Source organism: Suncus etruscus, chromosome 6 (assembly GCF_024139225.1).
Source record: "Suncus etruscus isolate mSunEtr1 chromosome 6, mSunEtr1.pri.cur, whole genome shotgun sequence".
Lineage (NCBI taxonomy): Eukaryota > Metazoa > Chordata > Mammalia > Eulipotyphla > Soricidae > Suncus > Suncus etruscus.
In genome coordinates, this window is record NC_064853.1 from 26,907,574 (window position 1) to 26,921,433 (window position 13,860).

Sequence of the window (13,860 nt, forward strand, 5' to 3'; positions counted from 1 at the left end):
ATATCGTATAATTAAAATAGGTCATTATAAAACTGCTTTCTTTTCATATAAAATATTTTATTAGTATTATAAGCTTCAAGGGAGTTTATTCCATAGGGAATAGAAAATTATTTCCCTGTCGTTTTATTTCATCTTTCAGTAGTATTTGTCTAGATGACAAGACTTGAAACCAAATAGACTAGTATCTGACAAGGTTGCTACTTTTTTTTTTTTTTTTTTTTTTTGGTTTTTGGGTTACACCCGGCTATGCTCAGGGGTTACTCCTGGCTGTCTGCTCAGAAATAGCTCCTGGCAGGCACAGGGGACCATATGGGACACCGGGATTCGAACCAACCACCTTTGGTCCTGGATCGGCTGCTTGCAAGGCAAACACCACTGTGCTATCTCTCCGGGCCCAAGGTTGCTACTTGGGGTAAAAAAAAAAAAAATATTTCGAGGGGTCGGAGAGATAGCACAGCAGTAGGGCATTTGCCTTGCAAGCAGCCGCCAACCCAGGACCAATGGTGGTTCACATCCCATATATGGTCCCCTGTGTCTGCCAGGAGTGATTTCTGAGCGAGTAACCCCCAAGGACCATTGGGTGTGGCCCAGAAACAAAAAACATAAAAAATTTCAGGGCGAGAGCAATAGTACAACTGTGGGGCCTTTTGCCTTTCATGTGACTGACCTGGGTTTGATCCCCTGCCATCTCATATGGTCCTATGAGCACCACCAGGTGTGGCCCAAAAACCAAAAAGAAGGAAAATAGGGCCCGGAGAGATAGCACAGTGGCGTTTGCCTTGCAAGCAGTTGATCCAGGACCAAAGGTGGTTGGTTCGAATCCCGGTGTCCCATATGGTCCCCCGTGCCTGCCAGGAGCTATTTCTGAGCAGACAGCCAGGAGTAACCCCTGAGCAAAGCTGAGTGTGGCCCAAAAACCAAAAAAAAAAAAGAAGGAAAATAATTTCCCTCCCTAATAATTACCAGTGTTGGGCCGGGAAGGTGGCGCTAGAGGTAAGGTGTCTGCCTTGCAAGTGCTAGCGTAGGATGATCGCGGTTCGATCCCTCTGTGTCCCATATGGTCCCCCCAAGCCAGGGGCGATTTCTGAGTGCATAGCCAGGAGTAACCCCTGAGCGTCAAACGGGTGTGGCCCAAAAAACAAAACAAAAAAATAATAATAATTACCAGTGTTGAGTTTTATTTAGACTGGATCAGAGCTAGAGAGCTAGTATAGTGGGTAAGGGGCCTGTCCTGCACTTAGCTAAATTGGATTCCCACACCACTTATAGTCTCCTAAGCACTGCCAGAGTGATGTCCGAATGCAGCTGGGAGTGGCAAAAATGAAACAAAACAAAGTTCTCAAAGCCCACCAAAATCTTTGTAATTCATTAAAAAAATTGCTTGACCCACATGTTGTTTAGTATCTCCATTACTCATATATAGCAAACTCAAAAGTGCAATACATTTTTGCTGCTTAGTTTTCTGTACATAAAAGATTAGCAGAGGTAGGATAGGAAATCATCGGTGAGATTAAATGGAAAATAAATTATTCCAAGATGCTCACTAATAGTAAATGTTTTGCAGTAGATTAAAAGACTAGTAATCCTCTCTGTTTTGTTTTTTTTTCCTCTCCTGTTTTTAAATCTAATTCACCTCAATCATTTATACTTCTTGAATTTTGTTTCTTGAGGCTGGAAAGATAGTTCAGGGTTTAAGGGCTTACCTTGCACAGTCAACCTGTAGTGACCTTAAAGCATAGAGTTGGGAATAACCCCTTAGCACTGCCAGATGTGATCCCAAAATTCAAAAATAAGTAAATTAAGTTTAATAGATGTTTAATGTTTAATAATGTTTATATATAATGTTTAATAGACTATCTTTTATACTGCACTGAGTTTTTTTTGTCCCCCAATTCACAATACAGACCAGGCAAAGGGCCAGAGTTGAGGTGTATATGGGGTGCATTTACTGTACCTCCTCTTTCTATACAGACAGTGTAAAGAACACAGCCTGTGGTAAGAAGTGGGAGGCCTGCACTGAGTTTTTTAAATAGAGCCACAGTTGGAGTCGGAGAGGTGGCGCTAGATGTCTGTCTGCCTTGCAAGCGCTAGCCTAGGACAGACAGTGGTTCGATCCCTGGTGTCCCATATGCTCCCCCCAAGCCGGGGCAATTTCTGAGCACATAGAAGTAACCCATGAGCGTCAAATGGGTGTGGCAAAAAAAAAAACAGAAAAACAAAAATTGAGCCACAGTTGTGCATTTTCAAAGGTGGGGGATAAACAGACTATTTTCCCATAGTTTTTCAGATGAAAGAAGTAAGTGCCCTTTATAAATTTTCTTTTATTATACTTACTTGTCCACTTGTCTTTTGAATGACAGTATCCCTCTGAAGAAGATATGATTGAATGGGCCAAGAGGGAAAGTGAGAGAGAGGAAGAACAGCGGCTTGCCCGACTGAGTCAGCAAGAACAGGAAGACTTAGAACTGGCTATTGCACTTAGCAAATCTGAAATATCAGAAGCATGAAGAATTCGCCTATCCTTCGTCAACCACACAATACTCTTCTTCAATATTGAAGCTATTTACAGTGTGTTTCAAAACTACCTATCAGCATGGGAATACAATGGTCTGTGATTCCTGTAAATGTGACAGAAGTTTGTTGGGTGATGTTTTGGGTTTGTTTGTTTGTTTTGGGGGGTGTTTTTTGTTTGCTTTATTCCATTTCAGATATTTTTTTCTCCTTAAAAGCAGTAACATAGTCGGACACCAGTTCTGGTGTACATTTACTGTGAGCTTTTGCTTGCCTATGCTACTTTAATTTGTAAAGCTAGAGCACACACATTTCTGCCTTCTGGAAAATAGAAAAATAGTTCCACCCCTATGCTACCTTTGTCTGTAGTTACTCTGATGTTAGCTAGTGGGGGGGTCTCCTAAAGTTTGAAGTATTTTCTCCCATGACTTGAATAGTTAAGGGAGAGAAGAACATCCTATATTTCTGATAATAGTGCAAATTGGCTAGTTTAAAGTGCATGTTTATATTTCCTTATAATAAAAATTCTATTCAATATGCTTTTAGACATGAAAAAATATTTCACATTAAATTGACTCCACTATTAAAAGGGGATGTAGGTTGGACTGTTACATATCCAGACTCAACCTTTTCCTAAATAATATATTAAAGCCTCATGATGGGAAGTATATTTAAATATTTTCTAGATTTAAAGATAAGTAGATTCCTCTCCATAATTTCAAGTGCTAGACTGGAAACATTTATCACCTAAAATACAACCATCAGTAATAAGGTAAGCAAATATCATATCCTGGCGGCCATTCTGCCTGTGCTATGATGCTGCCCTCTTCAGTTCATGGTAGGTTTGTTTTTGTATTTTTGTAGAAGAAACGTGAGCAAGATAGAACTGGAAGGTACTTTAATTTTTATGTATAATATATATAGTTTGCTTTAATGAGGCTTAATTACTTGAAATACAGTAACTTTCACTGAATTCAAATGAAAAAAGTGACATGTATTAAATATATCATATTTTTGCTTCTTGCCCATATTTATGATTTAAAGTAATTTAACTTCATAGTTTTCATCTATAAAATTGGCAAGATAGCAACAACAAAAAAAATCTTTTTTTTTAATTGGGAGAGAAAATACCTGCCAAATTATCAGAGCTCTTCTTTTATAAAAGGTCTGTATCCTGTAAAACTGACCCACCAGACAAGCTGAATTTGAAATAGACTGTGAAGTAGGCTGTAAATTGTAATCTTAATATTTTAAACAACAGTTACTGACTTAAATACTGTCTCGAATACCAAGACAAAATTTCACCTAACAACTAATTTAAAGCATCTGTGGTCACTAAGCTAAGGTGGTTTGATCTGTGTTAATCAGAGTAACTTATTGCCTCTGAATAAATTCCAAAAATATTCAGTTAACTTCATCTTGAAATGGTGCTTTTTTCTCTCCAAATACAGTTGGAAAGCTGCTGTTAAAACAACCTGAAGCCACTTTCTTGCACTGCTAACAATTTTCTACTTTTATAAATGGAAATATTTCAGCACAAGAATCAGACTTATGAAGCAAGGGCTGAATACATAATCACAAGGCTTTCCTATTTATAAACTAATCTGGTCACCTAAGGTTATTCTGAGATGCTGATGAAGAAGGGAGTGTTAGTGGGGCTTGAGTAATAGTATAGCAAGTTGGGCATTTGTCTTGCACGCTGCTGATCCAGGTTCAATCCCCAGCATCCTTATGGTCCCCAGCCCATCAGGTATGATCCCTGAGGGCAGAGTCAAGAATAAGTCCAAGCACTGCCAGAGGTGACCCCCCCCAAAAAAAAAAAGAAGAAGAAGAAGAAGACGGTGGTGTTGAAAGTTGTGATTAGAATAGTGGTTTGGGGTTTTTCTTTCCCTACAAGTCAGTATAAAAATGTAAGTTAACTTGAACAACCTTCTTTTGCACTGGGAAAATGAACAGATGTTTGAAAAGCTTTTAAAATATTTTTTTTAATTAAATACACTCTGAAAAATATTAAATAACTGTAACTTATAAGCTCCAACTTTTAATGTAATAAGTGTACCCTAATCTTATGTATGTTTAACTGGATTAAATAGATGATTATCTTTTGTTAAAATATGTATACTCAGTGGACCAATATAATATTAAAAATGTATATATTATATAAATATATCTCCATGCATACTTGTGTAGGATGAGTGTCTTAGAGTCGTTTGTGATTATATTTTACAGCGTTGATTGTCACCAACACATGTGTTTGAAAAGGACAAATAAGTATTTCTGAAAGCTAATGGCACTACTTAGAGTTAAACCATCTGCTGTGTACTTGTTCAGATTTATTTGGGCTCTCTATAGAAATTTCTCTTATGTTTCAGCCTTCTAAATTGTAGAATGTAATTATGAGAATAAACTTTAAGTAATAAAGTATATTACCCTATAAAGCATTTTCCAGTTCATTTTTCTACTTAATTGATAACTAGGATTTAGAACAGTCTGACATCGACCTTAATTATTACCACAAGTGATAAACAGGTTAAATGGTCAGCCTGCTTTTTATTCAGGAATTATAATGTTTATGGCAGAAGTAATAGTACAGTGAGTAGGGTACTTGCCTTGCATCTAACCACGGTTCGTCCTGGGCAGCCACATGCAAGGCAAATGCCACACTGCTGTGCTGTTGCTCCAGCCCCTTCATCAGCAGTTTCTAAATTGATTAGGTATAGACCCCCTAATTTTCTGAACAAGTGCCTAGATGATTGTAAAACTCACGAATATCCAAGAACCACTGTAGTGGGGCTGGAGTGACAACACAGGACATACCCAGGTTTGATCCCCGGCATCCCAGATGGTCTCCCGAGCCTGCCTGGAGTGATTTCTGAGCATGAGCCAGGAGTAACCCCTGAACGCCGCCAGGTATGGCTCAAAAACCAAAAAAAAAGTAAATTTAAAAAAGAAAGAACAGGGCCCGGAGAGATAGCACAGCGCCTTGCAAGCAGCTGATCCAGGACCAAAGATGGTTGGTTCGAATCCCAGTGTCCCATATGGTCCCCCGTGCCTGCCAGGAGCTATTTCTGAGCAGACAGCCAGGAGTAACCCCTGAGCACAGCCGGGTGTGGCCCAAAAACCAAAAAAAAAAAGAAAGAACCATGTAGTAATTCAAGTCTTTTTGTTTTCTTGAAAGAATATTGGGGAATGGAATTTGGTTGGTTGGTGTTTTAGGCCCTGCTCTTGGGTCCTCGGGGACTACTGCCTACTCCAGACTGTTCAGAACAGGGTGGAGGTGGGGAGGCTGGGCCTTGCATATGGCGGTGTTTGGGATCATGTGGTGCTGAGGATTAGACTTGAGGGTTCTAGCATGCAAAGCATGTGCTCCAGCCCTAGTGCAAGTTGCTGTTTGTTGTTTTACAGTGCTGGAATTATAGATTCCTGCAGGCATTTTATCACTGAGCCACATCCCTGACTCATCTCTTTCAAGTTCTGTCAAATCTCAACTCACTCAGTCTAAAGTTATTTTACCTTGCCACTCTACTTCACTTACAGATTCTTCTTTGTAATGTCAAGCAGCTCCAATCTTTTTTTTTGTTTGTTTTTTGTTTTTTGTTTTTTTTTTGGGCCACACCCGGCGGTGCTCAGGGGTTACTCCTGGCTCTCTGCTCAGAAATAGCTCCTGGCAGGCACGGGGGACCATATGGGGCGCCGGGATTCGAACCGATGACCTCCTGCATGAAAGGCAAACGCCTTACCTCCATGCTATCTCTCCGGCCCCGCAGCAGCTCCAATCTTAAAGACATTTTTTTTAAAAAGTCATTGCAAGCCAACAGATTGTTTACCACTTATTGACTTCCAATATTATATTAACTACTTTACATATACTAACTCATTTGGATCTTCATAGCAATCCTTTAGATACCATTGGTCCCTATTAATAGCTACAAAAAGACTAAGTATCGGGACCGGAAAGATAGCATGGAAGTTAGGCATTTGTCATGCATGCAGGACAGTGGTTTGAAACCCGGCATCCCATATGCTCCCCCGAGCCTGCCAGGAGCAACCCCTGAGCGCTGCTGGGTGTGACCCAAAAACCAAAACACACACACACAAGGTGCCAGTAGGGAATTTGCCTTGCATGTGCTAACCTAGGATGAACGGCAGTTTGTTCCCCCAGCGTCCCATATGGTCCCCAGAGTCAGGAGTGATTTCTGAGCGCATCGCCAGGAGTAACCCCTGAGCATCACCGAGTGTGGCCCAAAAAGCAAAAGAATACATAAATAAATTAAATAAAAGACTTAAGTATCTTGCCCAGGATCACAGAGCTAGAATTCTCAAACCTAGGGGGTTTCGTTCTAGATACCATGTTCAGTCCCTGCATCACGCTTTGATGAATGGGTCTAATGTATACGTGTTGCCAGAAAGCCCTGTGGCTTTGGTCATTGATGTTTCATTCACTTTGCTGGAGTGTATTGTGTTCTGAGGACTCTGCTGAGCTAGGAATACAGAGGACTTGTACGAGGTCCTTCACATCAGTACTGGAGTAGAGCAGATGGACATTCATTTATATTTAGTATCAAAATGCTGCATATTGAGAGCTTTAACAAGTATTGCGACAGAAAGAGGGGCAAGTAGTTCTAGCCAAAAAGATTAGAGTAGACTTTACAGAAGCGGTGCCCCTCAGGTGTAGTATTCTGTTCCTAATGTTTAATAAAAGCATAGAGTTGACTGTCAGCAAAAAAGGCACAGCTCTCATGAGACCATACCATTCACAATCAGGACTTGTGGAAGAGAAAGACCACCAAGCAGCCTCTCCCAGGTCTCACTCAACTGGCATTTATTATTTTAGCGAAATATTCTGGCCTAATAGCTGACCGTCAAGCACCAGGGCCTGATTTTCATCAGTAAAACAGCTCCCATTAAGCAGGTTCACAGTGATCAAAGTCACGACCATAATGCCAGTGTCTGATAAAAGTTGTGACAGAGCTTAACGTATCTCAAGCTGATGAGCTAAATACCCTTTCCTGCCTTCTACCTCTGAGGTTAATATGTCCAGGGCTGCCCTCTGATGAACGTGCTTGTTTTGTTTGGTTTTGGTTTTGGTTTTTTGGGCCACACCCGTTTGATGCTCAGGGGTTACTCCTGGCTAAGCGCTCAGAAATTGCCCCTGACTTGGGACCATATGGGATGCCGGGGGATCGAACCACGGTCCTTCCTTGGCTAGCGCTTGCAAGGCAGGCACCTTACCTCTAGTGCCACCTCACCGGCCCCGTTATTTATTTTTTTTAATAATATCTTTAAACACCATGATTATAAACAGGTTTGTAGTTGGGTTTCAGTCATAAAAAGAAACCCCCAATGCAACCTTCCAGCCACCAATGCTCCCCCATCTCTCCCCTCCTGTCCCCACTGTCTCCCACCTCCCCAGCCTGTCTTCGAGACAAGTGTTCTATTTCTCTCATTCACTACCATTATGATAGTTGTTGGTGTAGTTATTTTTCTTTTTTTTTTTTTTTTTTTTTTTGGTTTTTGGGCCACACCCGGTAACGCTCAGGGGTTACTCCTGGCTATGCGCTCAGAAGTCACTCCTGGCTTGGGGGACCATATGGGACGCCGGGGGATCGAACCGCGGTCCGTCTCCTAGGCTAGCGCAGGTAAGGCAGGCACCTTACCTCCAGCGCCACCGCCCGGCCCCATGTGTAGTTATTTTTCTAAGAGAACTCATCACTCTTTGTGGTAAGCTTCATATCAGGAGCTGTTCCTTTTGGCCCTCATCACTGTCTCTGGTTATTATTACCATATTGTTTTATTTTTCTTAAATCCCACAGATGAGTGAGACTATTCTGTGTCTGTCTCTCTTCCTCTCACTCATTTCACTCAGCAAATAGTTTCCATGTCCATCCATGTGTAGGAAAATTTGGTGAGTTCATCTTTCCTGATGGCTGTATAGTATTCCATTGTGTATATGCACCACAGTTTCTTTAGCCACTCATCTGTTGTTGGGCATCTAGGTTGTTTCCAGATTCTAGCTATTTAAATAGTACTACAGTGAATATAGGCGTGCAGAGGGCATTTTTGTATTGTGTTTTTTTTTGTTCCTAAGGCATATCCCCAGGAGTGTGAATGTGCTTTTTAGATAAAAACATTTAGCCAGGTTATGGTATGCTTTGCCATAAGAGCTCTTTGGGTGACTTTGTCTATCTTTGTTTTCAGACACTGGACTGCCATTTAATTCTTTTCATTGATCATGTTATTTATCAGATATTTATATGCCAGGCTCCAAATCACTACCACAGTCTGGCTTTTCTGTGTTACATATAATTCAGTCTGTCCTCCCCACCCATTTTTATCTTCATCTTCATCTTCATCTCTTTTCACCTCTGCAGTGCCTGTTCTTCTTGTCTTGGTTTTTTTTTCTCCACTTTCAAACCATTCTCCATACAACAGTCAGGTTTTTAGAACCTAAAGTCTGATACCAATAATCATACTCCTTAGGCTTCCCTTCATACTCTTAGTTTCTGATTGGATATTCAATCAATAATGACCTACCGCATGTAATTATTTTTCTCTTTAAAAAGTCTGGGGTCGGGACCGGAGAGATAGCACAGCGGCGTTTGCCTTGCAAGCAGCCGATCCAGGACCAAAGGTGGCTGGTTCGAATCCAGGTGTCCCTATGGTCCCCCATGCCTGCCAGGGGCTATTTCTGAGCAGACAGCCAGGAGTAACCCCTGAGCACCACCGGATGTGGCCCCCCCAAAAAAAAAGTCTGGGGTCAAGGGGCCGGAGAGATAGCATGGAGGTAAGGTGTTTGCCTTGCATGCAGAAGGACAGCCCCCAGCCATCCCCCTCTTTCTCCCCTGGACTCTAGGCCTTCCCTGGGTGCCAGCTCAGATGGCCAGAAGTGGGTTCAGGTGGATTCTTGAGGGTCCTCAGGCTTCCCCCCTCCCTCCGTACTCCAGGGGGGAGGTGCATGGGGAAGAGGGTGGACAGATATCTGGCTCCCAGTTTCCTCTTTGATTCTGGAGGCCAGCTCTTGCCAGGTATGGGGTTTGGGGAGGCCCCATGCCGGAGGCCTTCTCCCTAGCCTAGGGAGTGCTGGGAGGCTTGGCAGGCCCCCAGCTGCCCCCCTTTTTCTCCCCTGGACTCCAGGCCTTCCCTGGGCGCTGGTCCAGGTGAACTCTATAGGGGTCATCAGGCTTTCCCCCTACCTCTCCCTCCTACACTAATGGGAATGCGCTTTGGGAGGAGGGCGGGCCATTGCAGCACTGGTTTATGTTGGGACAGTCACTGGAAATTTTTTCTCCTTGGTCTCCATTTCAAAAGCATATCTATATATACACATACATACCTTGATACTGCCCTATAAAGCTCATTTCTAATCTTTTACTGCCTCAGTCCCAACCATTCCCCCCATTTACCCATGTAGGTGCAGCTCATGACATGAAGCTCACCACATAGAGTGATGAGTGCAGTTAGAGAAATAACTACACTGAAAACTATCATAACAATGTGAATGAATTAGGGAAATAGAGAGCCTGTCTTAAGTACGGGTGTGGGTGGGGTGGGGAGGAGGGAGATCTGGGAAATTGGTGGTGGGAATCCTGCACTGTTGAAAGGGGGTGTTCTTTACATGACTGTAATCATAACAACTACAATCACATTTGTAATCACTGTTTAAATAAAGATAATAAACATAATTTAAAATGTTCGGGGTCAAGGGGCCGGAGAGATAGCATGGAGGTAAGGCATTTGCCTTGCATGCAGAAGGTCGGTGGTTCGAATCCCGGCATCTCATATGGTTCCCCAGAGCCTTCCAGGAGCGATTTCTGAGCATAGAGCCAGGAGTAACCCCTGAGCGCTGCCAGGTGTGACCTCCACCCAAAAAAAAAAGTCCGTGGCCAGAGAGATAGCACAGCAGTAGGGCGTTTGCCTTGTGAGCGGCCAACCCAGGACTGGCAGTGGTTCGAATCCTGGCATGCCATTTGGTCCCCCATGCCTGCTAGGAGCTAGTTCTGAGCAGAGAACCAGGAGTGCCACCAGGTATGGCCTCCCCAAAAAAATTCGTAAGGGGGGGCCAGAGGGATAACATGGAGGTAGGGCATGCATTTTGCATGCAGAAGGACGGGTGGTTCAAATCCTGGCATCCCATATTGTCCCCCGAGCCTGCCAGGAGCAATTTCTGAGTGTGAAGTCAGGAGTAGCCCTGAGCACTGCCGGTGTAAGCCCAAAACAAAACAAAGTTCTTAAGGGGCTGGAGCTATAGCATAGCAGTAGGGCGTTTGCCTTGCATGCAGCCAACCTTGGACAGACCCCGGTCTATCCCCAGCATCCCATATGGGCCCCCAATTCTTCCAAGAGCGATTTCTGAGTCCAGAGCCTTAAGTAATCCCCGAGTGCACCAGGTGTGGCCCAAAATCAAAAAAAAAAAGTCTTAAAAATACATAAGGAGTCAGATCAATAGCACAGCGACTGACCCAGGACTTATCGGGTTTGGTTTCCAGCACTCAATATGGTCCTGAGCCTGCCAGGAGAGATTTCTGAGTGCAGAGCCAGAATTAACCCCCGAGAGCCACTGGGTGTGGCCCCCCCAAAAAATTTTTCTAATCTGATTATAATGTATGAGATCCTTCGGAAATGTTTATAATTTTACTCTAACACAATATATTTCAGATACACTGTAGTACATTAGTTGGGTCATGAGATCAATTTAACAGTTTAATCCTTTGGAGAGTTCCACACATGGCAGAACTCAGGGCTTATTCTTGGCTCTGTACTCAGGGACCCTGGCAGGGGACTTGGGGAGCAATGGGGGGGCCAGGAATTGAACCCCAGTCATCCACATGCAAGGCAAGTCCTCATCTGCTATACTATCACTCAAGCCCTGAGGTCAGTTTAGACTATAGAGTGACTTGAAAAACGGTTGTGCTGTACAATGAATGCCCACATATCAATAATCAGCTTCATTTATTTAAAATTTTTTTTTGGTTTATGTGCCACACCCAGTGACACTCAGGAGTTACTCCTGGCTATGCACTCAGAAATCGCTCCTGGCTTGGGGGACCATATGGGACGCCAGGGGATTGAACCTCAGTCCTTCCTAGGTTAGGTTAGCCACGTGCAAGGCAAACACCCTACCACTTGCACCACAGCTCCAGCCCCATCATTTTCCATTTATATTCAATCTTAGTTTCCACCTACTCTCCTGTGCCATTTTTCATTATGTTAATTATCACCATTTAAAGATTATGTAATACATTTGTTTTAAATATATACTGAGGACTGGTGAAATAGTACAGCAGGTAGGGCATTTGCTTTATAGTCAGCCAACTACAGTTCTGTTCCTGGCACCGCATGTGGTTCCCCAAAAGTTATTTCTGAGAAAAAAGTGAGGACTAAACGGGTGTTGTCCCAAAACAACTATATGGAATATATTACATATTATACAACTATATATAATATATATTAATATAATGAACAATATATAATACATATACAGACACACTTATATAAGGTCATAAAATAAAGTGCAAATTGCTGGGTTTTTTGGTTTTTGGGTCACACTCGGCAGTGCTCAGGGGTTACTCCTGGCTCTACGCTCAGAAATTGCCCCTGGCAGGCACAGGGGACCATATGGGATGCTGGGATTCGAACCACCGTCCTTCTGCATGGAAGACAACCGCCTTACTTCGATGCTATCTCGCCGGCCTCCCCCCACTTTTTAAAAACTTTTCAAGTAATAAGTGCCAGTTCCAGTTGTACAAATCCAAGTGTAAAAAAGATTATCTGATGGAAGAGAAGGTATATCTTGGCAGAGAGACTTTACCTACTTTTTCCCACCACAATAACTAAAGAATATTATTGGTTGCCCAAAACCTCTGGACTTACTTTCAGCCTGTTTCCTCTGGAATCAGAACTTGGAAGGACTAAATTTCTTTTGTAGGAAGGAAAAATATCTAACACAGAATTTTCCCTAAGCCCAGCAGTAAGGCTTTGAATATGTATTATCTTGTTTAATCCTCAGAACACTTACAATAGAGAGAAATGTAAGATGGGAATAAATGGAAGAGGCTTGACTTGAGGAGAGACCCAGCCAGGCTCCAGCACTGCTGCCTTGGCTGTGAAACTCCCTCCGATAACCCCACTGCCCCTCTACCCTGGTCTTAGAGGCAGCATTTTGAGTTATAGGGATTTGGGGGTGGGGTGGAGCATCCAGCAACCCTGGATCCCTAGCAAAAAGCCTACATCGAGCATAGTCCTTATACTCCCTGGAGTTCTGCAGGACACATGTAAACACTGAGCAAACCACTTGCTCAGCCATCCCAGAGGCTGGACCCCATCCCATTTTAGAATGGCCTGCATCCCGGTGTCCTGGGGTGTGGAATTCCTTGCTTTCAGAAGGCTCTCTCCTCTGTAGGAGATTGCATTTTCTAAATGTGTTACTTTTTCTTTCTTCCCTTTTAATTTTTTTTTTTTAAGATTTTTGTACTGCACACCAGGCAGTACTCAGGGACTACTCCCAGCTCTATGCTTAGAGTAGGAGCTAAGGACTCACTCCTATCAATGCTCAGGAGACCATATGGTGTCAGGAGTTGAGTCTGGACTTCAGCTCACTAGGAACTGTCATATCCATGGTTAAGAAGACAGAAAGATGGAGCCAGAGAGATAGCATGGAGGTAGGGCATTTGCCTTTCATGCAGAAGGATGGTGGTTCGAATCCTGGCATCCCATATGGTCCCCTGTGCCTGCCAGGGGCGATTTCTGAGCATAAAGCCAGAAATCAAAAAAAGAAAGAAAGGAAAGAAAAGAAAGAAAGAAAGTAAAGAAAGAAAGAAAGCAAAGAGAAAGAAAGAAAGAAAGCAAGAAAGAAAAGAAAAAAGAAAGGAAAGAAAAGAAAGAAGAAAGAAAGAAAGAAAGAAGAGGGAGGGAGGGAGGGAGGAGGGAGGGAGGGAGAAAGAAAGAGAGAGAGAGAGAGAGAGAGAGAAGAGAGAGAAGAAAGAAAGAAAGAAAGAAAGAAGAAAGAAAGAAAAGAAAGAAAGATAAGAAAGAAAAGAAAGAAAGAAGAAAGAAAGAAAGAAAGAAAGAAAAAAGAAAGAAAAGAAAGAAAGAAAAGAGAAAAAGAAAAGAAAAGAAAGAAAGAAAAAGAAAGAAAGAAAGAAAGAAAGAAGACAGAACGATAACAATTATAAGAGAAGGGAGGATACGAAGGTAGATAAATCAGGACGAAGGGATGTTGACTTTGTTGACTTTCCATGCAACTGCCTGTTCATGCAGTGCAGTGTCATTTCAATTAAAAAAGAATAAAAGGGAGCTTGAGGAGATATATATTGCCCCATTTGCTGGGTCCCGTTTTCACATAGCAGGTAG

The 13,860-nt window shown here is 42.6% G+C and overlaps 1 protein-coding gene and 1 non-coding gene across 3 annotated transcripts in view; one reads left to right on the plus strand and one right to left on the minus strand.

Moving 5' to 3' along the window:
- EPS15 (epidermal growth factor receptor pathway substrate 15) overlaps positions 1–4,952 on the plus strand; it is a 169,472-nt gene extending 164,520 nt beyond the window's left edge. The window contains exon 25 of one of the 2 annotated variants that reach the window (XM_049774674.1): positions 2,361–4,952. In XM_049774674.1, coding sequence (XP_049630631.1) covers positions 2,361–2,507 — 147 coding nt within the window. In that variant the 3' untranslated portion in view covers positions 2,508–4,952. The remainder of the gene's footprint in view (positions 1–2,360) is intronic. The other variant, XM_049774675.1, reaches the window with a different exon arrangement.
- LOC126012550 (small nucleolar RNA SNORA51) lies at positions 1,880–2,012 on the minus strand. Its single transcript, XR_007497006.1, has one exon. It is a non-coding gene; the product is annotated as a small nucleolar RNA SNORA51 (small nucleolar RNA).
- Positions 4,953–13,860: the final 8,908 nt, after the last annotated feature.